The following is a 26,826-nucleotide window of genomic DNA, read 5'->3' on the forward strand; positions in this document are numbered from 1 at the left end:
TTGGGGAGAATAGGGGCCCGACTACTTACATTTCACTGGTGGAAAGCAATTTTATGCTAGATTGAGACAACTTTGCACAGTCCTAGCAAATTTGTAATGATGATCAATGAAAACATGACTTTTGCTCTGAATGATCAGTGCAGTTACAGTTTGATCAGTTGATTATTGTACATGTTGGTTCAGAACTGGTGAAAAATTGTTGTGTGGGTACCCAGCACCAACTGTATACATATATATGTATGTGTATATATATATATATATATATATATATATATATATATATATATATATATATATGGAAAATGTCACTTACCCAGTGTACATCTGTTCGTGGCATGAGTCGCTGCAGATTCACATGCTGTGCACAGTCCGCCGTCTGGTGCTGGGCTCGGAGTGTTACAAGTTGTTTTTCTTCGAAGAAGTCTTTTCGAGTCACAAGACCGAGGGACTCCTCCCCTTTCGGTTCCATTGCGCATGGGCGTCGACTCCATCTTAGATTGTTTTTTTTCCGCCATCGGGTTCGGACGTGTTCCTTTTCGCTCCGTGTTTCGGGTCGGAAAGTTAGTTAGAATCTCGGAAAAAATAGTCGGTATTGTTTCGTTCGGTATCGGGTTAGTTAGAACAAATCGACAACGAATCTTGAAGAGCTCCGGTGGCCCTTCGGGGTAATTTCGATCCCCCGTCGGGGCCTGGTCGGCCCGACCGCATGCAACTTCAAGACTGATGGAACGGACCCCGTTCCGCTTCTGTCCTAAATGCCATCACAAATATCCGTATACGGATCAGCATCTGGTCTGTAACTTGTGCTCTCACAGTCCCAGCTGATCAGTTTTGCTTGGGCTAAACAGCCCATGAGCCCTCTTAAGGCATTTGTTACAATATTAACCGACTCAAGGTGAGAAAAGATGCTTTGATTATTATAAATTGTTGTAACATCTAATGACATCCATCTGGTGTTATGGTCATTTAGCCAAAGTTCACGCTCTGAATGCTTTTAGGATCAGGATAATACTGCTTTGAGAAAACTCTTCTGCTGATTTGCTGGAGCAAACCATGTTTTGGTTGTGGCACTGAAGATTTAAATCAATAAATGAACACACAATCTACAACAAGTGGATGAACCGGTCTTCCTTTTGTTTTTAAACATATGAAGTGGATGTGGAGGTGTGTGTCAGTTTTCATATTACACTTAATTCTAAGTGATCATGATGGGTAAGAGAAGCGATCCAAAATGAGGCAAAGCTGTTTGCTAAGGATCAAACAATTTTGTCCAAGTGGTGATACCTGGACCAGAGCTCGTAGACCATATCATACAAACTTTCCCAGTAATAGACTGTTTTGCAATGGTGCCTGTCAGATTTGTGCTAGTACCAAGCAAATCCTAATTGTATAACAGAGTATGAAAGTAAGGGAAATTTACTTTTACATATTTCATGGTAACATAGAAGTTATTCTCTCCCTAAGAATTTTCTCGGCCTACATTAAAGAAGTGGAGGAACGGCCTGCACCCACGCCCTGGGGTTCCAAGATGCCTTTCGGGGAGCTGATGTTTGAGTCAGGCAGCAGCTGTGGATGGGTACACAGTGTGTGCTTCTCGGACAGCGGCAACCGCATGGCCTGGGTTAGCCATGACAGCACTGTCTGCATCGCCGATGCCAACAAGAAAATGGCGTAAGTTAATTTATTCATATATTTATTTTTGAAATGAGAGAAAGTGGAGGAGCTATGAGTCCATCGCTTTTTGCTACTTGCCATCTCGAGAGAGGAGCTGGATTTACAGGAAAACGTATGCCAGAATATGCGGCGTTAAAACGTTTGATAAAAAAAAGATTTAGGATTATTTCTGGTTTATGGTGTTTTTACTGTGGCCTGAATTCAGAACTCTACCGATAGGGAAATCTGACAAATATCCACAGCTGGTCCCTTGTTTGCATAAGTAATGTTATGTAGGGAAATTCGAATTTTATGTTTTCGTGGTTTCAAAATATGTAGCCTGCAAAACTGTCGCCATTAACATCAGTGTGATCTGCATGTCACTAGGTACATTGCAAGGCGATATGTGTACCTATGATTATTCCTATTCCTCATGACCCAAAACCCATTTAATTGCCTTTACACAAACAGACCATCTTTGTTAGGAACAGAAACTTGCATTTTTCCTTCCTGGACTACCTTGCGTTTCTAAATACTCTTTACATGCTATTGTGTGCTGTGAAAAGAAGCCGGTGATGGCCTTAGTGCTCTGAAATCGGCCTAATGCAGGATTTCTTATGAAGTGGAGGGCACATTGTGCCCCCTGACACTTCACCCAGGACAGGACTACTGATGTGGACAGCGGTAGGCGGCCTCTGTTGCACTCGCGTCCATGCGCCTGGGCCAAGCCCAAGATCTACAGGTCCTGTATTACCGCTTACACCACTTTGTGGTTACTCACCCTTCCTTACCACCATCATTACTGTGCCACACATGCCACATTAAATTGATACACGCCAACAGTCATTCACCCACTCAACCTGTCGTCCTTGTTGCTCTCTAAATAGCCAGAGCTGTTGCTCTGTTGGCTGAAAGGCAGAGCATGAGGCAAATACCAGTTTTTAATTGTAATTTTAAAACTTAAGTCTCACTTTTACTCACATCACAATAAAATTCCATGAAATAAATCACCTCTTAATATCAGCCATCTTTATCATCCTAATTGCTAATACAAATTAATACTACCATAAACTCTACAAACATCTAACTTGTACAGAGGAAAACGGCTGCTCTTTGCAAAGACAAAGAGAGCACTCCAACTCACTCTCAATTCTTCCTGTACAGAAAAAACACTACTGCGTTTCTCTTCTAAAGAGCCACGAATCAAACCCTACCCACTCTAAACAATGTGTACAGAAAAAATACTGCTGCTGTCCCCATCTATAGAACCACCTCCTCTAAAAATAAGGCATTACTGAAAGAAATACTTCTTCATGTTTCCCTTCCTTGGAATTGTGCAATAAAGACATCAACGTGAAGAAAGTTTATTGCACTCAGACCAAAGACGGTACAAGAAATAAAGAGCATGACCATTGTACTCACCTTGAGATTAAAACTCGAATATCTCCAAGATCAGAGCAAAGAAAGATTTTCCCACTTTACAACCTGGCACAAATGAACTTTATGTTCCCCAAGATGACTCAAATCTTATATATTCCTGATAACCGACTCTCATTTCTTTACTCTGATTGCCTAACTTCTTAAATCATCAAGGTTTGAGCAAATTTTATGGGCACATAGTCCTAGCTTTACACAGTGGACCGTACAACACGAATTTCCTTCTAGAACATCTGGGTACAACTTGCCCTAACTCACACAAGATCACCAGCTGCCCCCAACCTTTTAAAGACAGCCACAAATAATTGTAAACACAAGGTACATCCATCCCACTGTTAAGGTTTCCCAATAACATGATAGAAGAGTAGAGGAGTGAGAGGCAGACCAACTGTTCTAAAAATAGATGAATTGATTTTGTGTTCTAAACGGGTGGACAATAACAAAGTATACAAATCAACTTTTTCTGACAGGAGAAACAACAGACCAGATCCAAGCATTCACAACTAGGGCAGGAAAAGTGGGAACCCAGACATGTGTTAGCAAGGGAAGATGTAAAGATAACTCTTTCTCCGCCCAATCCCATCTACTATGTCCTGATGGAATAAAGAGCAGGGGTGGCTCCTCCGCTATGGCGAAGGAGCGTCGCCCCTGCCTGCAGCAACCACTGCAAATCTTTTACAACTAAAGGATAATAAACTATGTTTATTATCCTTTCATTGTCAAAGGGGCAGGGCCATGGGGGATGACGCAGACAAGGGGAATCCAATGTGCGCTCCCCTCAGTGCGCATGTATGTTTGGCAGGCCGTCTTGGGCCGGCTAAACACACATGCGCCCTGTGCTCTCTCTCCACCCTGGCACTGTGTTGCCGGGCTGAAGAGAACAGACACAGGCTCCCAGTCTGCCTGGGAGCAGCCTGGCTGGGCGCTCCTAGCCAATCCTAACGGTGATCTGAGCAGTGTCTGGATTGGCCGCAGGGCAGGCTGGGAGCCTGTGCCTGGAGTGACGAGGGAAAGAGGAGCGGCACGGCGGCAACAGAGCAGGTACTTTTTTTTTTAATTTTTTTAATTAAATGTCTCCCCCAACCCGCTCCACCCCCCCCCCCAGCGCGTGCACAACCCCCGGCCCTTCAGGGCTCAGCGAGCCACGACTGATAAAGAGTAGTTTTGGGGATCAAGTCTGGATATTGAGCTAGGTTTCAGAGACAAACAAATCAGGTAGAAGTTATGAGGTGGTAAATCCCCCAATGTTTGTAATAATATGAACTAACAGTCACTTGTGGCTCTTTCTTCTAGGGTCGCCTCTTTGAACACTGAGATTCTGCCTCTGCTGACTGTAACCTTCATCACCGAGAACAGTATTGTGGCAGCTGTAAGTACTAACAATTTACCTTCTGGAGGTTGGAGGTCTATACTTAGTACTAGGCTATGTGAACCAGTGTATTTCTTACCTCTGGAACATTCATGTTTGTTGGTACATCTTTGTTTTCCTCCTACTTATCTCTACATCAGCTCTTGTTTTGATACTTATAATTACATATCTAATGGGACAATGCAATTGAATGACCACGTTTACGCCCTATAAATATTACTAATGGCTCCCCCAGTCTAGCGTATGTGTTATTTAGACAGCCATTTCAAGTATCACCTATTACCTACCTGAGTTAGCCAACAGAAAAACAACAAAATATCCTTAATATAAGATGAAACAAGCAAAATTAATGATGGGCATAGGTCGAAATAGGAACATTCTGCAGTAGTGCGTGGAGTACCAACATGTTACTTTAATGCTCACTGGAGATGGGTGTGGTGTAAAATTTCAGATCTATTCATGCACCACTAATGAGGAGGCGGGCACCACTAAGCCAACATGACTCACGAGTGTGGTTGTGCAATTCAGAGAAATATCTGTGCTGGAAAGCTACTGGATTAATGTATCCGTGGTAAAATGGCTTCTGTAGGGATAGCCAAGCCAGTCAACTCTGTTATGCCATATGGTTACTTGTACAACTACTATACTACCCAAATTACTTTAGGAAAGAAAAGAGGACAGGAGAAAAGAAGCGGGGGTCTGAGAGAACATAAAAGAGGGATAAATTACAAGAGAGGGAAGATAGATGTCATGTTGTCCGCTTATGCAGTTTTTATCCTTCACAAAAGTTGCTTCAAGGCTCTATGGAGAAACAGGCAGGGAAAGGCTTGGACATATGAGGGAATGGAGGGAGAGAAGGAAAGACGTTAAATAATGTTATTTGTTACTCACGGACTAGGAAAAATGTAACATTGGCTGGTCAAATTAATTGTTGTAATTGCATTGAAATAATATGTATTGCGACTAGGGTGGTATCTAGTTAGGTACAGAAGACAGAGGGACGTGTTTCCTTATCAATGGCTCATAGGTCTCCAGAGAGAGATACATTTTTAGCTCCTTCTTGAAGAATGAACCCTAATCTTTGATGCAATATTGTTCCATAACGATGGTGCATTACTTGAGGCGTGTTTGCTTGTGTTTTCTACTTTATCTGTTCATTACGAGACTGGCGATGCAGTGGCTTTGTGCATTGTATTGGCGTTCTAGGGTGTTACATTTTCATCCAAATATGTTAGAGTGTTTGTTGTTAATGTCCTGATGGTGATTCTGCACTGTCTCCAGGTGCAGCGTCACAGGGGTAGTCAGGTAACTTCCTACAGGGTTGGGGCAATCTAGTCATATTTCTTAAATCTTTGCGTAGTCATGCGGTGGTGTATAGAACACTTTTCGGGAGCCAAGTGAATGGGACATAAGCGAATGGAGTGTTAGTGCCGCCCTCGGAGGAAACTGTCCCTGAAAATGCTTAATCTCACTCTTATTTAATTTGAAAATCCATGTTCCAGTATTGCAAAAAAAGTGCATTCATCTTTCAATTTCAACAGAACTATTAGTAGTACATTTTTAGTTGTAGGTTATATGTGCCCATACTTGATGCCCAAATCATATTTCTTGTTTACAATGCTTTTTTTAAATTAAAAAATGTGATAAATCAAGCAGCTCCCAAAAAACAGCATGTGACACAATACCCTTATTCTTTGCCACCAGTTTCTTCAATTTACAACATGCAAACGTTTTTTTTGTGCCTATTTGGTACTCTTCACGCATTTTTGAACCATGAGTCTAAGTAAATGTTAAAAATTAATTTATAAATATATCACACAGGGTTCAAGCTTGATGGCAGCCCTATTGCGTTTCTCCTTACTCCCCTCTGAACCTATGGAGCATCATTGTTTCGTCCTCCGTCACGTGATCAAGCAGAGGCTTGGCGGAGGTCATCTGCTGTAGTCCAGTCAAGTATTGCGAACCACAACTTCCTACCTACAATCAGACTCCTCGTTCTCCACTGTTAGCATTTGTGCTTCAACTACTCACTCTCAGAAGGAGTAGCTGGTTCACCCGGGCACCAATGCACCGATCCCAGTGTCATCCTCCATTTGACCCACTCAAGACCCTCTAACAATCTCCTTAACTATCTCACCTGTGATGTATGATGGAACAATGCATGCGCCAACCATGCATGCAGGTCGGAACGACTGCCTTGTTTCCACGAATGCCTTTACAATGCATGCCTTTACAACAATTTTTCAATGTAAATGCATGCCTAGTAAAGGCATGTGTGGAACGGAATGCATGATTTTTGCATGCCATCCACCCCACTTGCCCTAAAAATACAAATACCCCAACCCCCCACCCACCCCTAAAAACTACCCCGATATCCCCTACCCACCCTGAGCCCTAAAACCTACCCCGACCCCCACCTGCCCTAAAAACAACTGACCCCCATCCCAAAAATAAAACTACCCCACCCCTAACACCAAAGTTACCCTGACCTGTGGAGAAGTGTGGCACAATGGTTAGAGCGGCAGACCCTGATGCAGTGATCTGGCCCGGAACCAGGGTTCAATTCCCACCCCGGCAGCTCTTGGGCTCAACTCCCTTGGACCAGATAATTCTCGCCTTGGTGCCTAATCTAATTAATGGGTCCCACTCTGTAACTCTGGGCAATAGCTTGCTTAATCTCCACAGCGGCCCTCACAGTGCTTGGATGCCTGGCTTCACCCTGGGGCTGTCCAGGAGTGGGCGCCTCACAGGGAAAAGCCAGGAGGGGTTCCACAGCAGTATGCGTACAGCGCCTTGAGACCCTAACGGGTGAGTAGTGCGCTATACAAGTGCGAAGTTTACAGTTTAACCCGTCAGCCTGCCCTAAACATAAATACCCAACACACCCACCTTCCATAAAAATAAAACTACCCCAAACCCCCACCGGCAAAATAAAACTACCCTTACCCCCCACCCGCTCCAAAAATAAAACTACCCCGACACCACCACCCACCCCTAAAAACTACCCCTATACTCCCACCCACCCTTAGCCCTAAAACCTACCCCCAACCACTCACCCTCCCTAAAAACAACCGACCCCACTCCCAAAAATAAAACTGCCGCACCCCTAAAAACAAAATTACCCCAACCCCCCCTTAAAACCTGTCCAAAATAAATAATTACCCCGACCCCCCCACCTCCGCCCCTAAAAACAAAATTACCCCGACCCCCCACCTCTGCCCTAAACACAATAGTACCCTAACGGCTCAACCTCGCCCCTTACAAAGAATAATAATAATAACCCAACCATCCCACCCTTAAAAACTACCCCAACCCTCTCCCAGCCCCACTTACCTGACCGCGTCCTACCCCGACCCTAAATACAAAATTACCACACCCCCAACCCGCTCTAAATACTAATTTACCCCAACCCTCCACCACACCCCTAAAAACAAAATTACCCGACCCCTGCCCCTAAAAACCCACCCCCACCCGCCCAAACACAAAACTATCCCACTTAACTAACCGCGTCCTCTCCCAATGCTGACTCCCTTTTTCTCTGCCCTAACCACACGTGTGCGTTGTTCAGCACACGCGTGGTTACGCTTGCATTAACAACGACGTCGTGGTTCTGGCGTTGTTGTTCAGGATGCTTACCTCTCACTTGTAGTCTGACTCATGAGTGTACAGACATTCCTTGCTCACCTTCTCATATTTACCACTTGCTCTGCCCAGGTAGGCTAGACACTATCCTCCACCCGTTCCTTCCACCACCTTGTAAAGCCCAGGAGTGACTGGGAAGAGACAACAGTGATAACAGGAAGCTGGTGAGAGCATACAGCGAGTAACTGGAAGGCATTACTAACAAATTAGCCCTGTTCACACTGGGAATGAGAAAAAGACTAGATTTTTTCATGAAGTAGTTTGTTCTAACTTGTACAGCCTGAGCAGTAACCTATTAAGGCTGATGAACAATCGATTGAAAGCAAATGAAGAGTAGCAAAGACAGAGGCCCTCATTACAACATTGGCGGTAACTACCGCCTACCGCCACGGCGACGGGCGCCAACGTACCGCCGCTGTGGCTACCAGCCATCTACGCGTATCATGACCGCCAATGGTATACCGCCAGAATGCTGGCGGAACACTGCCGACAGTCATGGTGGCAAGGCGGCGATGCTGACAGCAGCACCGCCACGCCAGCAAAACACCACCGACCGTATCATGACCAATGATACGGGCTGGCGGTGTTTTGCTGGCGGACACTGCTGCTGACAGCAGCGCAGCGGACCGTCTCCAGCCGGAGGACCCCCTGCAAGCAGGTAAGTCGGGTTCTCTCCGACAGGAGAGGGTGTTGTGTGTATGTGGGGGGGCACGAAAACCATGGCGGTAGGCCGGGTCATAATCCCGAGGGTGTAGAATCAACATCAGTGAAACCAGAAAGAGCCTGTCAATTATCCATTAGCCTGTCAACACAGCTAGTGAGTAATTTTATTTGCACTTCAACTAAAATCAATATTAAGCGGAGAAACTGAAAATGTTTTATTTGGCTTGCAAAATCATACCTTTTCATATATGACATGATGTCTGTGTACTAGGAAGCTACATTGCCTATAAGCAAAGCTACTCTTTAGTAATGAAGGACACATCATCAGATTGATGCTCCTCATTTGTTGCTCTACAATAACCCATATGTCCTCTGCAAGTCGTTCATTATGGAAAAACATGGCACACTATGCATGCTCTCTCAATATCAAAATGCCAACCCTGTTTCAAAGTATGTGTGACTGGATGTACCTTAGAGTCCTGCATTAACTGAGTCCTCAGAGATTTTATTCAGTACGCGGGGTGACAAGAGGTGTACAGCTGTATGGGCAAGTGGTGCGTATCTCTAAGGTAACTCGCAGATGATAGCTTCATCTCTTCTGAAATTAAGATAATGTAACTATACGATAAATTATATAATTGTAACTATTTTTTATAACTTCACAGATATAATTTATACTCACATGTTCTTGCACTCATGGGGCTGATACGTAGCCCTGGGTAAGATGACCGCCTTGACTGACTTTACACAAATAAGTATTTTTGCTCACATGTAGCGGTGAAGGATGCCGTGGATAATGTAATCAGAAGGGCTAAAAAAAATCCATGACCAATATTGATTCAAGCTTTTTCTTATCTTTTCTTCATGTATAAATTCAAAACTGTAGTTACAGTAGAATATTTTTTTAAATCAACATGTTCTTTTTAAACTTACTACAGTCATTTCTTATAGGTTCATAACACAATTTACATGTTCCTTCATTTACTCAGTGTCCGTGTCTTAGACTGTAGTAACAACAAGGTATGGGTCTCCTCTCTTTTTTTGTCCAGACAAATGTCCCCAATCCTTAGTGCCACAACTCATAGGATGGGACATGTTGACCATAAATAGACATAGTAGGGTCCCTATATCCCCAGAATCATCACTGCAGTGTATTTAATCTTGTGATAGGGAGATGAGATAATAAAAAATCTTCCTCTACACAATTTTAGACTCATTGACCATTTTTGTGACCATACATAAGATAGAGTAAATGTTTAACAGCTGGAGGCTCAGTGTGGACCATCGGCACATCTGTTTGTGAAACTCCTCAATGCTCTCCACAGTAACCACACTTATCATTGTTCTTTGTGTGAGTTGCTACAAACCATGGCAGTTACACAGATATCCTTTATTCCACCTTACTGATGACCATTGGTGATCACAGGTTCAACAAAAACCAACAATTGCTACAGCCATATAAAACTGAAGCTATTTATTTTATGATATTTTTCTTGTTTGCATTAACACCCATGTAATAAAAATCCCCAAGCATCTTAAAGTGAAGGACACCAGCCTTAGTTAATGTGCCTGGTCTTCTGTCTGAAAAAAACTATTTAATTGTTAGTATGTGACAGGATACTGTGCTCTTTCTTCAAAACATTATGGGTTGTCAGAGCATTAAAATAATTATTAGAGGAGAAGAGCATCCTCATGCTTGGGACCTAAATTCTAGAAGTTACTGACCCTGTATAAGGCTCAAACACGCAGTACTAACATTTAGGTGTTTTGGAACATGCCTGTTTTAGTTGAGTTTTATGCTGTTTATCCAAACCTATAGGGTTCTAGCTCCATGATTCCGTTAATGTGAACTAGAAATATATATCACTTAAGGTGTGGTTTTTGAGGCAGGTGCATGAGATAGGAGGATTACAGGTCCTTTACAGATTTTCAGTACAAAAACAGAAACAATGGCACAGGTTTAGAGCCCATCCGTTGCTTACCATCAGTTGGCTTTCCTGTCACTCCCACTTCCTTACTTCTTACTCATGCCCCAGCTTGTAAATCTTGTATTTCTCCCTCCCATGGACCATACCCCCTTTACCATCTCTTTCCTTTGAAATGCTAGCTTCTATGTTTCCACCGCTGGCTTTTCAATGACTACTTTTTTTCTTTTGGGTTAAGCATTCCATGAGAGTGGATGTTTTTTCCAGCTCCCTTCCTTGTGTCCTTCTCTCCCACTGAATTCTGTGCTGCCCTCTGGTATAGGTATGCTTCTCTCCACCTGTCACCATGTTGTGTTCATCCTTGTGTTCTTCCCCCTCCTTGTTGCTTTCTCTCCCATGTACTTCACACCTGCCCTCCCCATGTTGCTCTCTCATTCTTTGTTCACCTCACTACCTCCGCCCTCCTTGTTGCTTCCCCCATCTGTATCCTTCTTTTCTCACCCGTTGCTTCTCCGCTCTACACCCCTCCATGTTGTTTGTCCCTCCATGTTTCTTCCCCCACCCATAGTTCATTTTTTATACTTTGTTTTTGTTCGTTTTGCAGCACAGCATCAGAATGCTCTACGCCAAGGCTATAAACCATTAGCAAAGCTAGTAGGTCACCAATGCATGAAATTTTGGCTTTGCCAAAACTTAGTTTTATTTATTCTTTTGAAATGAATCTATTGGCAAACCATTTGACCTCAGCATCTTTCAATGCTTTAGTTGAACTTTGGGCAGCATTATAATTAAGTAAATGTTGAGTGCTACCTGCTCTTATACATTCCGCACTAGGTATTGTTTTCTCTTGCATACTTATTTTCATTGTGCAGGTGTAGATCAGTCTTTTCCTACCTGGTTTCCAGCCAGTCCACATCCCGGCCTGATAGCTGGGCTTTGGATTCACATTTGTCCATAGAAGGCTATTACTGATGTATTTCTTTGATGATCTTTCCTATGTGCCGTCACACTGCCCTATATAATCACTCCTCCAGGAACATCGAGTTAAAGGGCAGAGAGGTTAAGGACACCTACCTGTGGCATCTGTGTGTTTCTCATCTGCTATGTCTAGGTGGATTTCAGAACGTTGGCTACACTCCTCATCACTCAGATGATCCTTGCCCCTCAGAAGTCCCCAGAGAGCATATAATACTGTACATTCCTCTCATGTGCTCCTCTGCTCTCCTCGAGGGACCTCTATATAATAGGCACAGAATGCTGGTTCACCCTATTGCTCCTGGATAGACCACCAAAGCATATACAAAGACTGTTTGTTTAATGGCTATTGCTATAGGTTGCTCCTTTGCCACTCCTGTATGAGTCATTGCGGTTGGCGCATTCTCAGCACAAGTGCAACAGTTCATTATTTAGCAGTTCATGAACGCATACAGATAAACATTCACATAGGAACTTTAAACAAAATAATGTATTTAGTTGGCATTTGCAGTTACAGCTTGGCTTCTGAAAGAAAAGTGCACAACAGCCAAAGGAATACTTAATGTTATCATAAATTATTTAAACTGATGCCTACATTAACTACATTAACTATGGTCAACTCAAGCTGTGAAAAATCACAATTTATATTAAATGTATGTGGGGAAGATTAATACAACGTTGCGCAAAGCATAAAATAATGACAGTGTCACCATGGAAATAGTTTAAGCATTCTCTGTGCCATACACGTAGCACCTGAAAAAACTTTCACATAGGCCAAACTGCACTCACTCTCTATTACCCATACATCAGCATCTAATGCTGATGCACAGTATCCGTCACTTATATTGGCTTTAATTTTATGTCTACAGGGAGCAACAAAACAAAAGAAGAATTCACCAATCGTCCTCGCTCACAGATTGAAAACACTACCCCTGGGTTGTATAACGGAACCCCGTAGGCATTTCCCGTATGCCTTTACAATGCAGTCTCTACCATGGCTGTGACGTTACCAAGCATTACTTTACCACTCAAGTCGTTACAACTCGCTGGACTTTGGAATAGAATAAATTACTATTCTAACTCCAGTCTACGCAACAGTAAGGAAGATGGTGGACTTTATAATCCAACACCAGTCCAACAACGTGCCCCCTAAGGCAAGTCGTTGTAATGACTTGTGTGGTAAAGTAATGCATGGTAATGTCATAGTCGTGGTAGTGACTGCATTGTAAAGGCAGGTCGTGGTTCTGACTGCGTGGTAAAAGATGTTTCCCCTACCCATGTAGGACACATGACAGACACATGCACACTCTTCTGTCAAGAGCACTCCCAGTGATTAGCATGCTACCAGCCATACACAAGCTCTGGTGCCTTGTCACAGGAATGAGACACTGGGTTATTGCAACTACATTGTGAAAGGAAGACGACACTGGGTAGGAGAGTTTTCTCTTTATTCCTCTTTATCCGGGCAATAACTGATGTTATTCCACCGCCCCCCACGGTTCCACATTCCACGCAGGCCCACCATTCTACATGATATCCTATCACACTCCCTTCCTTCACAATAATAGAATGAAAACTGTGAACAAAAAAATAGCTTAAATCAACATATATACACAGATACACATGTAATTGGCGCATACCCACTAATACATGCTATAGTCTTTGAATTTCATAAGACAAGACTTCACTCTTCCTGACACTCTCCTGTCCATACTACCATCCATGTAACCTTCTCTTGTTTGTACACCCATCCTTCTGCCAACATAGCCCATTTTAGATTCCGGTACAATGGAAAGAAAAGATTGGTTCAATTTTTCCCATTTTCTAACACAACCACGCAATTTAGAACCTTGCTCACCTTTGCAGGAGAAGAAAACCTAGACAACCCCTTTCCCACAAAACCCAGTCTCTTAATCCTCACCTAGTCTCCTTCCTGAACAGCCAATAACCTGCAGATTTAACATTCATCACATTTCCCAACTTATCCATATCAACATTCTTCCTAGCCATCCATTCCTTATTTAACTTCAAACCAGCTACTCTACCTCTTAGTAATGTGAATGGGGATATCCCTGTGCTAATATGGGGTGCTGTCCTAATCCCCCACAGTAAGTTTTCAATAGCTTCTTTCTACTGTAGCCCACTTACAAGTGCCAACTGCAAATAGTCTTTTATGACACAGTTCAACCTTTCCACCAACCCGTTGCTACGAGGATGATAAAGGGATGTTAGAATGTGCTTTATTCCCAAGCCAACTAAGAAATCTGCCATCTCTTTTGAAACTAGTTGTGTCCCATTATCAGTTACAATCTCTTCCGGGAAACCTTCCCTCAGGAACACTCCTTTAAAAAATATAATGCCAGAATCAGTGTTTACGTGATCCACAAATTTCACTTCAGGCCATTTGGCCATGTAGCACACCATTACTAGGGCATACTTTAGTGCACTTCCAATTACCCCAAATGGTCCTGAGATATCAAATGCCATCTGAGACCATGGCATATTTTTAACCTCAATCAGGTTCACCGGGGAAGGATACGTCACCTGAAATTTATCATTCAATACACATATACAACAGTCCCACACATAGTGTTCAATTGCTCTATCTAACTCCAGGCCACCAGAAATCCTCTCTAACTCTATGCTTCATAGCACAAATCCCAAGATGCCCCTCGTATGCCAAGTCTACACTTTTTTCCTCAAACTGTCAGGGAGTATCAACTGACTACCTCTGTGCATTATATTCCGACAATGGATAACTCCTCTTCAACTCTTTTGTAGGAAATTAAAGCTTCTAGGGTGTTTTTCATGCGAGGCCATCGGCTTGTGATACAACTCTTAACTTCCTGCAACTCTTCATCATTCAAATATGCATTTACCCACTCCTGCTCCGGCAATGCTCCCTTAGAGACTTCACCAACAGAACTCTCCTCACACACAATTTCCAATTCATGTACCATGTCTGATTCATCTTCACACCCTGTCAAAGGTAATCTTGACAGACAATCACCCACCCGATTCTTCACACCCGGCATATACTCTAGTTTGTAGTTGAATTCCTGTAGTCTATATTGCCACTTTGCAATGCGAGAAGTGGCCCTGCCTCCTCCCTTTGTGGTAAAAAGATCTACCAATGGCTTATGGTCTGTTCTTAAAATAAATTATTTTCCCCACAGGAAATTTCTAAAACGTTCTACACTTCCCCCAAATGGCTAAGGATTGTTTTTCAATTGTAGAGTACGTAGATTCCGCCCCCTCAAGGTTCTCGAAGCACTTGCATCAGTTGAAATAATACATGTCATTAATATCAAAAGCCTTGCAGGGATGCACATCAGCTATACTCTTTTTGATTAACTCGAATCTTTTGTCACACTCCTTGTCCCATGTAAACTTGTCATTTCTCTTTAAAAGATTATGTAAACATGCTGCTATGTCTAAGTAATGATGCACAAGCTTCGCATAGTTATCTACTAAGCCAGACGTAGTTGGCCTTTGTCTGCAGGTGTAGGTGCAAGTCGAATCGCATCCAATATTTTCATCTTGGGTTCAACACCCTTTTCTGATATGTGGTGTCCCGAATAATCTCCGCCTTCCTTCATAAACTTGTGTTTGTCTTTCCTTAAAGTCATCCCACTCGACCTAATAACTTCCAACACATCCTTTACTCTTTCATTGTGCATTTCAACAGTTTCTCCAAGTATCAAGATATCGTCTTGAAAATACATGACTCCTTTTTTGTTATCAAACAACTTGTTCATCAAACGCTGAAATACTGCAGATGCCGATTCCAGTCCAAACGGCATACAGACATATCTATATGCACCTTCAGGAGTCACAAATGCTGTGTAGTGTCTAGAATCCCTACTTAACTCTACCTGATGGTATGCAGAGGATCTGTCAAGTGAGGTGTTTTTTTTTTGTTTTGCTTCTTTCAAAGTTGCCAACATTTCATTAATGTTTGGTAGTGGCTGACGATCAACCCAAATATTGGCATTTAAGTCTCTCAAATCCATACAAAGTCTTAAGGATTTGTCTGCCTTACATGCCAAAACTATGGGAGCCAACCATTCTGACCCTTCAATAGGCTCAATTATGCCCAATGAACACATTTTTTCCAATTCCTGCTTTAACTCAGCACATCTTGCGCATCTTGTGAGCCACAGCCCTGGCACCTTGTTTCAATATAATGCGATGCTGGAACCTTTTGAGCTTTTCTAAGTCCTCTGTAAATACTTCTGGGTAATCATTGATCCAATCCTTAATCACCCCGTACCAATCTTGTAAATACCACTACTTTTTGACAACACCATATCTAGGTGATTCGGGTCCAGTACGATTCCTAACTCCCCTTGTTCATCCCAACCCAACAAATTTGCACTCTCCTTAACAACATACACAGTTCGTACTGCACATTTCCCATCGAATTTCAAATTAGCTTAAAATTTTTCAAACCACGTCTACTTGCTTTCCACCGTAAGCGAACCTTTTTATGTGGGATTCATGCACTACCATATTGTCAGTGTCCTTATAATCTGTCACTTGACTTAATGTAAATGGAGAGCCTGAATCCGCTAGAAACCTCACATTCCTATTGTTCACAGAAACCACGCAAGATGGCGGTCTTCTCTTCTGCATCGCCATCATGGTTGATATCTCTACAGTCCTGTTGTCTTCCTGACTCTCAGATGAGAGAATGAGGATAACATTCTCTTCTTCATCTGACTCCACATAGCTCTTTTCAGTAATTTTGTCTGGCCCGTATTCTTTGTGATAGTGCGTGCCTTGCATACCCGGGCAAAGTGACCTCTTTTCCTGCACTTGAAACATAATTGATTCACGGCTACACAGGCTTTTGAATAGCCCATGTGAGATCTACTTCCACACCAGTAGTATGACATTTCACTTTTCTCCTTTTGGTTCCTAGACAATAAAAATTCTTGTTCGCCATATTAGTTTGCTTTATTACCTCTTGCGGTTGTTTTTGCAACTTATTTCACTTTTTTTGTCTTATCTCTGTAGACTTGACATTTTTATTCATTGCCCTCATGCAAAGTTGTGAATGTTCTATACTCCTAGCCAACTTCAAAGCAGTTTCTAAATCTGGGTCTTCTGTGGTTAATAGTGAATTGCAACTTGTTGCAAGTGTACAGAGAGCTGCTACAAAATCATCTATTGACTCTCCCGGAATCTGGGTGCGCTGAAGGAATTTATGCCTCTCAATAACTATTTTTTTGCTAGGGTTGAATAACTTTTCCAATGTGCTAATTATAGAAGCATAGTCATCTACCGTGGACGTTGATTCAATTCCTTCATCCGCTGCTGTCAAGATATTCACTGCTTCGATGGGCAATGTTTTTAATATATTCCTGCCTTCTGTACCTATATTAAATATTAAAAAGAAGTAAATGTGTCACCATCTATGGCCTCTAGGTATGCCTCAAATGTCTCTTTCCACATTTGCCAGCCAACCGGAGGTGTTCCTGACACCTGTAAAAATGGTGCAGGTGCCAGTTTCCTTTCTATCTTTAGTTTTGCATTTTCACCTTCAAAATTGTGTGCTTTCCGATTAGTTATAATGCTCCTTTTTAGTTGAATTACAGGCTCTCTAAACATTCCGATGTTCCTTTATTCCTATTCCAATAAAAATCAAATATATCATTGTGTGTTCTTAAATTATTTCCTTTCGATTTTCTGCGCATTTGTCTTTTCTTTTTCTTTTACAGTTGGTTGGGCACATTGTTTAAAATCCTCCTGAACCTGCCAATATGGCCGCCAGACATGCGCAGTACATCACCTCCAACTGGTCCAAAGTCCCTTCTCTATGTCCTTTTATTTTTTCCATAATCAATATGGCCGCCAAACATGTGCGGTCTTGGTTCCACACCTCCACCGTTCACTCAACTCTGTGAGCAGCTGCTGTCATGCCACAATCGATGTGCTCACCATACTCCACAACAGTTCACTGCCATTTTGGAACTGCTTAGCGTCTTCCGCCGCATCCATCCCCTAAGCAATGAGCCTCTTCACGCTCGCTGCATGCACCGGAATTGTGCTTCACAGTATGACCGTAAGCATGTTCTGACACTCACCTCGCCGCCTGGATTGCTTCACCCACTCGTCGCCACTGAAAGGAAGACGACACTGGGTGGGAGAGTTTTCTCTTTTTTCCTTTTCATCTCCCGTCCCGGCAATAACTGCCATTATTCCACCGCCCCCCAAGATTCCACATTCCACGCAGGGAATTGGAACCACACAGCCCCACCATTCTACACGACATCCCATCACATTGCAAAACATAACACATGCGGAATAGCTGTTTGCAAATGTGCAAGCGGTATCCCCTAACCACCTGGAGTGTGGTGAACTCCAGTAGTCACACAACATTTTAGAGTACAGTGTTTTAAGAAACCCAAAGAAAACGGTTTAATGGATGGATCTGGTAACCATTATTTGGCATTAATAATAGGATATCCCTTTTTATCTATATTGAATTCGATCACGTCAGACAGCCCAGCTGGGTAGACACAGCTCCTAACTTCAGTGAATACTTGTCCTAGAACAGTTCTGTTTTCATACGTTAGATCAGCAAGCTAATGAACCTTGAGTCTTTTCAATTGGTGTATTCCAGGGTCATGATTGCTACCCAATCCTGTATACCTACGATGAGGGAAAGGGAACCCTCTCCTTGGGGGGCAGGCTTGATGTACCCAAGCAGAACGCACAGCGTGGACTTACAGCTCGCGAGCGCTTCCAGAACATGGATAAAAAAGCCAGCTCCGAAACGGACAATGCCACCCTGGACTCATTGCACAAAAATAGCATCAGGTAAGAACAGTGTTTCGCATGAAGAGGAATGCATGTGTAGACTGCTCTTCAAAGCCAGTTGGAGGACTCTGTGATGCTGTGCTTGTTTTGATAAAGGGGGGGCCGAGATCAAATAGATGTTTTCTCCTTGTTGTAGTCTGATTGAATGAGTTTCTGTTTTCATGTGGAAACTTGCATGCACTGTAACATAACTTGTCTTAGATAATTAAATCCTTATGCACTTTCCACATGGAAAGTATTACTTAATTATTTTACTGGATTTTTTTCATCTCTTATATCTTTCATCTTCATTTTCTATTTTCCTTCCTATTTTCAAGTTATTAAAAGTTGAGTGAGGAGTTTAGACTTATTAGTAGTTAACTTTGGCATATTTCAATTATTTATGTGGTGAATATACTTTTTATGCTTGTTGCCACAAAGTATATTGTCGATTTCAAAAAGTAACCTACATTTTAAATTTAACAAAGAAGGGAAAGACGGAGTTTATCTGCTGTGTGATTCATAAATGGTGAACACTTCTGGCAACTATATGAAGTTTGCATCAGAACCTGAATGGACCCCATCAAAACATCCCTGTGGCATGAAATGTCACTTCATGGCTTGTATCTTTCATGAAAAATGAACCAAAAAAACTTGAAATGTGATTGAAAAATACATATTTGATATATATTTGCGTTATTTCAAACACATAATATCATACTGTTATCCCTGTCAGCTCTTGGCGTGGTTTCCCCTGTCTTTTTGCGATGGCGGCTAAGTGTCAATGGAGGTGGTATATAAAAAAAAAAATAATAATAATTTTAAAACTTACTTTTTATATTGGGAGAGACGGTTCTGTCTCTCTCTTTGCTGACTCCTGGAAGCACACAGGCTTCCAGACTGCCCTCCAATTACAACGCTGCTGTCATGCTTCGTGATTGGTCTGAGCGGCCTGCTTCGGCGCGCAAATAGTGAGTAGAGCCCTGTGCACTTTCTCATCCCAGCTGTTCAATTCAGCCGGGAGGAGAAATGCAAAGTGCTCATGACTGTTTAGCCGGCCCAACACGGCCAGCCAAAGCGCATTGCGCGCTTATGTGAACAAACTACTCTTCCAGCCATCCTCTTCCAGCACAGCCCACCCTGATCTAACCCAGCTCCAGAGAAAAAAATAAAATTATAACAATATTGCATTTTTCCCTTCCCTTCACTGAATAAAGCAGTGAGGCAATGCTCCCCCGCCTTAGCAGAGGAGCAGCCACTGTCTTATTGGCTTCTGACCACCCGTTTTGATCTTGGGCTGAATTTAATTTTTGCTGGCTTTAGGACTCTGGGCACTTTACCACTGCTGACCAGGGGTAAAGTGCAAGTGTTCTCTGTCTAAATTGTATTGTTGATTGGTTTATCCATGATTGACATATCTGATTTACTTGTAAGTCCCTAATATAGTGCACCATGTGTGCCCAGGGCCTGTTAATCAAATGCAGCCACTGGGCCTGGAGCACTGATTGTGCCACCCACATGACTAGCCCTGTACATATGCCTCAGACCTGCCACTGCAGTGTCTGTGTGAGCAGTTTTAAACTGACATTTCGACCTGGCAAGTGCACCCACTTGCCACGCCCAAACTTCCCTTTTATTACATGTAAGTCACCCTAAGGTACGCCAGAGGCAGCCTCATGGGTCAGGTGCCATGTATTTAAAAGATAGGACATGTGCTGGTGTGTTCTACGTGTCCTGAAAGTGAAATACTGCTAAATTGGGTTTTCACTATTGCAAGGCCTATCCCTCTCATAGGTTAACATGGGGATTGCCTTGAAATATCTTTTAAGTGTAATTTCCCATTGGGAGCAGATAGAGATGTGGAGTTTGGGATCTCTGAACTCAAGATTTAAAAATACTTCTTTTGGTGAAGTTGTTTTTTAAATTGTAAGTTTGAAAATGACACTTTTAGAAAATGTGCATTTTCTTGCTTAACCATTCTGTGCCTCTGCCTGGTTGTGGAACACACGTCTGGGTCAGGACGACAATTGGGCTGTTTGTGAATTCACTCTAGACAGTCACACAAAGGGAGCTGAGGTGTGCCCAGCATCTCCTGATGGGTCTTCCTGGGCTGGAGTGGTGGGAGAACTGACACTTGAACCTGAAGAGGGCTGTGCCTGTCCTTACACAAAGCAGTCTCCAGCCCCCGGGACTGTGTCTGGGGCCAGGGCAGGAAGGTCAGGGTCATATGTGCACTACAAAGACTTTCCTTTGAGGTTTGCCTACTTCAAAGGCAGAAATGGGTATAAGTATTCTGCCTCTGAGCCCACAAGTTTAGAATCCTTCTGGTCTGAAGAAGAGCAAGATGCTGTAGGAGGAACTGCCACTCTGCCTGTTGCTTTGCTGTGCTGGCCTGCTGCTTGCTGCTTCTGTCCTGTGAGTGAAAGGACTGGACGTAGCTTTCTACATCCTGCTTCCAAACGTTCTCCAAGGGCTTGGACTGAGCTTGCCGCCTGTTAGAAGTCTCAGGGACATTAGAGACCTCATCAGCCAGCAGCTGGGCTCTCTTGCTGAGAGTCCCGACCCTGGTGCCAAATCCAGTTCCAGGGTCCTTGGGAGTGAGTTCTGGTGTAACCAAGAAGAAACCCAGTACATCGACTCCAGAGAGACTTCAGAAACAGTACGCTGTCAGACTCCACGGTGCTGCCTGCACCTGCTGAGTGCAGCGACCAACGCCGCAGGCCCGACACTGCCTCAGCGGCTCTGAAATCCTGCTACAGCGCGAGTCCCAAGTGCTGTATCAAGGACATCCGTGACACCTGACTCCGCTGCAGCACATGTGGCCCCGTGGGGAATTATCGCGACACCGTGAAGCTGATGACTCGCGTTTTGACCTGCTGGATTTATTGACCAAGCTGGATCATAAGAAATCAATGCCTCGCCACAGATGCCGCATCACCTCCCATGCAACCATAAGGAACCGACGGCTCACCTCCCCTGCCTAGTAGTAAGGAACTGACGCCTTACCTCTCTGGTAGCAGTAAGGAACCAACACCGCACTGGCTCTAGCGACGTCTCACCTCCCTGACTCTGTGTAACATCTTTGTTTCCTCATCGTTTTCCAAGGTACTGTACCTGGGGTCCGTGCAACTCTGTGACCGGCCCGCACTCTCTGGCGAGTGGCATCAGACTGTTGAGAACGACTCCATTCAGACGTCATGATAGCCCCGGAGGAGCTATTGTGTTTCTAAGTACTTTATTGAGATTTAATCTTTAACAATTCGTATTTTTGCTTGTGCCTGTTGGATTTTAGTTGTTCTGGTCTTGTTTTGCTCAGATAAATATTGACTATTTTTCTAAAATGTGTGAAGTACTTTTGCGGTGTTTTCACTGTGTTACTGTGGGTGGGTGTGTGTGTGTGTGTGTGTACACATACTTTATACCATACTTCTGAGATAAGCCTGACTGCTTGAGCCAAGCAACCAATGGGTGAGAAGGAGTTATCTTAGCTGTGTGACTCCCTTATCCTGACTAGAGCGATGGTCCCTACTTGAACAGGATGCAAACCACTGCCAACTATAGACCCCATTTCTAACATACTTTCTGGTGACAAATCATCCTGGTGTTGAGACTGAAGAAAGAGTTTTAAACTGGGATGCTCTGAGATGACAATCTTACCAAAAATCTTAAATGTAATGCAGATGGTGCTTGATAAACTACAGTCCCTTATTTCGGATTTCAGGGGGAAAAGGCACAGATGTCTAAGTAACAAGCATACCACTCACAGAGAGAGGGAGGCCTGGGTGTCCCTAACCTACAATGTTATTACCAGACAGCACAGCTATGCTACATGGTAGAATGGTCCCGGGCCATAACCAAAAAGTACTGGTGCTTTATTGACCAGATGGTAGGGGTCATTCTGATCATGAAGGTACACTGGCTGCCAAAACCACATCACCCTTTGGGAGTGTACGTCTCCCCGGTGGTGCGCTCTATTTCGGGAGTGTGGGATAAGGTGCAACTTCGACCGGGACTTTCCACCCTGTTATCCCTGCAGACACCAACAATAGGAAACAGGGACTTCCCCCTGGCACAAAGCAACTCTGCTTTCATGGCCTGGCAAAAGGCCGACTGCAAGCAGATAGATGAACTGCTTGACGAGTCTGGCCTTATGGACTTTCCAGAGCTTCAGTCGGTCTTTGCGATCCCCTCAACAGCCCGTTGGCAATACCTGGCTATTTGCCACTGGTTGATGCAACCTTGGCTTCTCCCCCATGCTAGCCAACCCTTTGCCCCATTTGAAAATCGGCTCCTTACATGCTCCTCTGAAAAGCCTCCACCTGTCCAATATGTATGCCTTCCTTACTACCATACAAAAGCCTGTAAAGTCACCTATGAGGCGTCTTTGGGAGGGGGAATGTGAACGCACCTTTACAGACAGATTGAAGTGATATCCTTCACCGTGCCCGTGCCTCGGCTTGTAACACCATGAGCAAAGAGATGTTTTTTAAAGATCACCCATTACTGATACTTGACAACAGCCAGGATTGCCCAACGGAATATGAGAAAGACAGTGCATGTTGGCACCACTGTGGGCAAATAGGCACCCTCATCCACCTGCTGTCGCAATGCCCTAAACTTAGCTAATTTTGGAATTAGGTGATGGCTGCAGTGAATGACATGTTTGACACGGGCATCCCATGATTCCCCAGCTATGTTCTATTAGGCCTTCCTGATCCCCTGATACACCCTCTGAAGTCCATAAGGGGTTGGGAGATCACTTAGGCGTTGGGAGCTGCGAAACAGGTCTCCTATATAAGTGGGATACCAATGAAATTCTTTTGGATCTAGATTGGCTGCGCAAGCTCTTGTGGCTGCTGGGAAAATCGACTGCTGCAGTGACCCACACCTTACCCTTCTTTGTAAGACCTGGGGCCCTTTTATCTGTTATCTCTCTGATAAATTCCGAGAAGTGTCGTGCCTGCTATACCTGCGGATTCTCTACCTGACCCACCCAGATCAAGACTCCTCTGGTCCTCTGAAATGATGGTCTCCTCTGCCCCTACACTTTCCAGCCACTATGGCTTTGAGACTGGTGTCTACTTCCCCCTCCTCCTTCATGCTACCTTTCCCTTTCTCCCCTCTGTTCTTCCTGGTCTTGCCCACTGCCCCTCCTGGTTGTGAATTTAACTTGTTCCTCTTTCTAGCCCATGGATTTTTACAGTACAGGTTTTCTAACTGGCCGGTGGATGTAGGTGGGCTATTGTTCTACTCTTGTTACCTTGCTGAAACTAATAAAACAGATCTTAAACCAAAACAGGGATGCTCCGCTTATTTCCCAGCAAGAACATGATAAACTCATAATTTCATATAATGCCAGAAGAAAGTACATTTCAGGATTCGGATTCAAATCATAGAGTTAAAACTGGTACAGTCCCCCACAGGATCCAGTTGACAATTCATCACAAAACAGCTTCAAAACACATCTTTGAGGCAGCATATTGACAAAATGTTGATTAGACACTTACACAGTAAAATGCCTTTTGATAAAGCGTTAGAGCAACACTCATCCTTGTCCAAGACGATGCATGGATCTAATTAAACTCTACAGTCCAACATTGTCTAAACCACTTTGTTTGTCCAGTTCCTGTCCACCAATGAGACATGAAGGAGAGTTGGCTAGGCAAATCTATTGTGATCTGGTGGTACAAGGAGTAAGAGGGCATACAGTAACAACCAAAGTTTAACATTTTGATAAGTTAAAGTTGTCCTTTTCTATAAATAAGTAATACTATTTTCCCTTGTCTCTTATTCTGCAGTCAAATATCCGTTCTAGATGGTGGAAAGGCAAAGTGCTCCAAATTCTGCACCACTGGCATGGATGGAGGCATGTGCATCTGGGATGTCAAAGTAAGTATGTTTTTGTCTGAAACATTGTAGTGAATAGGTGGCAGCTTGTCACTTTTGGTACAACTCCTGTGAGTTATTTTTCTAATTTTGCAGCCTTTGGCACATACTAAAAAAAATAGCCACAAACTAATGAAAGTAAAAGTAGACCCTACATTGGGTGATGTTTCCTCAGTACACTTTTATAGGCAGATATGGTCCAGGATGCTTTGCTACAATCATTAATGCACCTGCTGCTGAAATATTAGAAGGTTCCTCAATACACCATGACCCACACTGTCATTCAACTAGTATTGACACTATCACTATGTGGCTGAAACTAACCATGCAGGTGCACTTGTCACAGACTGCGGTCATGTTAGCTTGGCCAGAGCGAGAACTCTGCTACCATCTCTCAGTGGGCCATGCAGGGCACTCATCTCTCAGAACTGCGCTCAATAACGAAGTTGCATGTGCTAACAAATTTGAAAGGGACAATAGGGTACTGTTCAACTAACAAGGATAAAGAACGGAGCAGTGAGAAGCCTGTACTAACCTGAAGGAAGTATACGCAATTTGTTCAGACCTGATTGGCTATCCACTATTTTAGAAATCCCCAATAGAGAGTGCCAGTGACTATTCTTGACATTTACACTATAAGTACAACTGACTGTTGTTCCATAGGAGCACCCTAAGCGTTCTCCCAAGCAACCGTTTAGAGTATTACAGAAAAATAGAGTAAACACAGTTGGCCTCTGGTATGTATGCACATTATTGCGCTGAGTGTGGATAGTAAAGTTCTCACTTTATTAAAAAATTAAGCACTGACTGGACATTGATTTAAAAACGACTACTGGACAGTTTTTTGGGTCCTGGGTCTTTAACATCATACCATATCCTTGAGTAAACCTTTGACAGCTCAACTACATTGCTACACAGAGTGACAAGTGCTAAAAAGGTGTATTTGATGCTCAGTTTTTGACTGACTGGTATGGTTAAGCCCCTGGACATCAGTGGTCAATGTTCTGGTTATCACAATCTAAGCCCTGTAGCCAATGATTGCCTTGAACCAGAAAAACACTTCTGCATGTGGGATTAATGCACATAAACACAAAGGATTTTTTTGTGATACTTTTCATTGATGTAGTTTTAGCATACTTGTCTGAGGAAATAATATGATTGAAATTTTCATATAAGTAAATCAGTTTTAATTGAAAATATGCCTTCAAAGCTCAAAGAGCCACATGGGCCTTCCTCTAAAAGGCAATACTGTCTACATTTGGAGAAGCTCCCAAGTCAGAAAAAAGTGTGTCTCCTGACTGAATGGGCTTCGACCATTACTAAGCTCCACCTTCCTCTTGTACAACAAGCCGTGATTGTCGTTCATGGTACCTCTGTTTCATACAAAGAGACCCACCCTTTCTACATAGAAACATTATCTATCAGCAGCTACAATTAACGTGATTAATCTGTGATCTTCTTCACGTTGCAGAGCCTGGAGTCCAGCCTGAAAGATCTGAAGATCAAGTGATGGAGCCCCTGCCTTCTGCTCCTTGCTTCTGAATGCTTGCTACAAAGGCTGATGCCAGTACTGCTTACCAATTGAGTTTATAACTGAAACAGTTGCCAAAAAATGTAAAACAGGAAACAATAATTGTAGTATAATAATAAGGAAAGCTTTATGGGGGTTGAATTACTATTAAAAAGTTTGCAGTAGCACCTTCTAGAGTATCCGCTGTTGGAGTTCTGGGAGTATTTTCTAATTTGTGACTAAATATGCAGGTCATACATTGCTTTAAAATAGTCTCTTAAAAAATAAAGTGCAATATTTTCATTTTACACAATGGCTGATGAAGTTTTGTAACAATTCCGGTGAACCTTTATACATAAGACGACACCCTTGCTATAACCACAGGTGAGAAGCATCTAGCGTATAGAACCAAAGGTTAGTCAATGCCGTTCGAGTTGAGGAAAGCAAAAGGTGGCAATGTAGAGTCTATCCTCAATAGCACTTTTAAAATCTAAATTAAGATAGAATAATTATGAAATCAATAATCTACGTTTGAAGAGTGATTATACTTTAGATGTAAGTAATTACGTTTTAATGAAGACTCATATCTATTTGGAAAAAAATGCTGAAATATAACTTTTGCTTGCCCTAATGAATTGTAGGGAGCAACTCCACAGACAGTACATGGACTACCAACAGCAGTGGTGCAGAAAATAAATAAAGGTTATTGTTAGCGATCCTGCTCTTCCCAGTTTCTATTGTCTGTCCAAGATCTTGTTGACAAGGTGCATGGATTGCCTGCCAATTAGTGGGAAACATGACATCAACTCTAACAGGGTTTTTAAAGCCTATGGTAACAGTGATCACCCTTTGTATTGCCATCAGTATGAGGAAACATGACATTGCAACTATTGAGTATTTAACTTTCCATTTCCTTGAGGATTACTTTTTTTAGTATTTGTTGAAAATTCAAAGCTGTAGAG

General features: G+C 43.0%; 1 protein-coding gene across 2 annotated transcripts in view; it reads left to right on the forward strand.

The window, feature by feature from the left end:
- The window catches only part of ARPC1B (actin related protein 2/3 complex subunit 1B), an 85,264-nt gene extending 59,087 nt beyond the window's left edge, over positions 1 to 26,177 (forward strand). For both annotated transcript variants that reach the window (XM_069210020.1, XM_069210021.1), the window contains 5 exons: positions 1,465 to 1,671; positions 4,384 to 4,459; positions 18,293 to 18,489; positions 24,267 to 24,357; positions 25,826 to 26,177. In XM_069210020.1, the coding sequence (XP_069066121.1) occupies positions 1,465 to 1,671; positions 4,384 to 4,459; positions 18,293 to 18,489; positions 24,267 to 24,357; positions 25,826 to 25,864 (610 nt within the window). In that variant the 3' untranslated portion in view covers positions 25,865 to 26,177. The remainder of the gene's footprint in view (positions 1 to 1,464; positions 1,672 to 4,383; positions 4,460 to 18,292; positions 18,490 to 24,266; positions 24,358 to 25,825) is intronic.
- The last annotated feature ends 649 nt before the right edge of the window (positions 26,178 to 26,826 follow it).

The sequence above is a fragment of the Pleurodeles waltl genome, chromosome 10, assembly GCF_031143425.1.
Source record: "Pleurodeles waltl isolate 20211129_DDA chromosome 10, aPleWal1.hap1.20221129, whole genome shotgun sequence".
Classification (NCBI taxonomy): Eukaryota; Metazoa; Chordata; class Amphibia; order Caudata; family Salamandridae; genus Pleurodeles; species Pleurodeles waltl.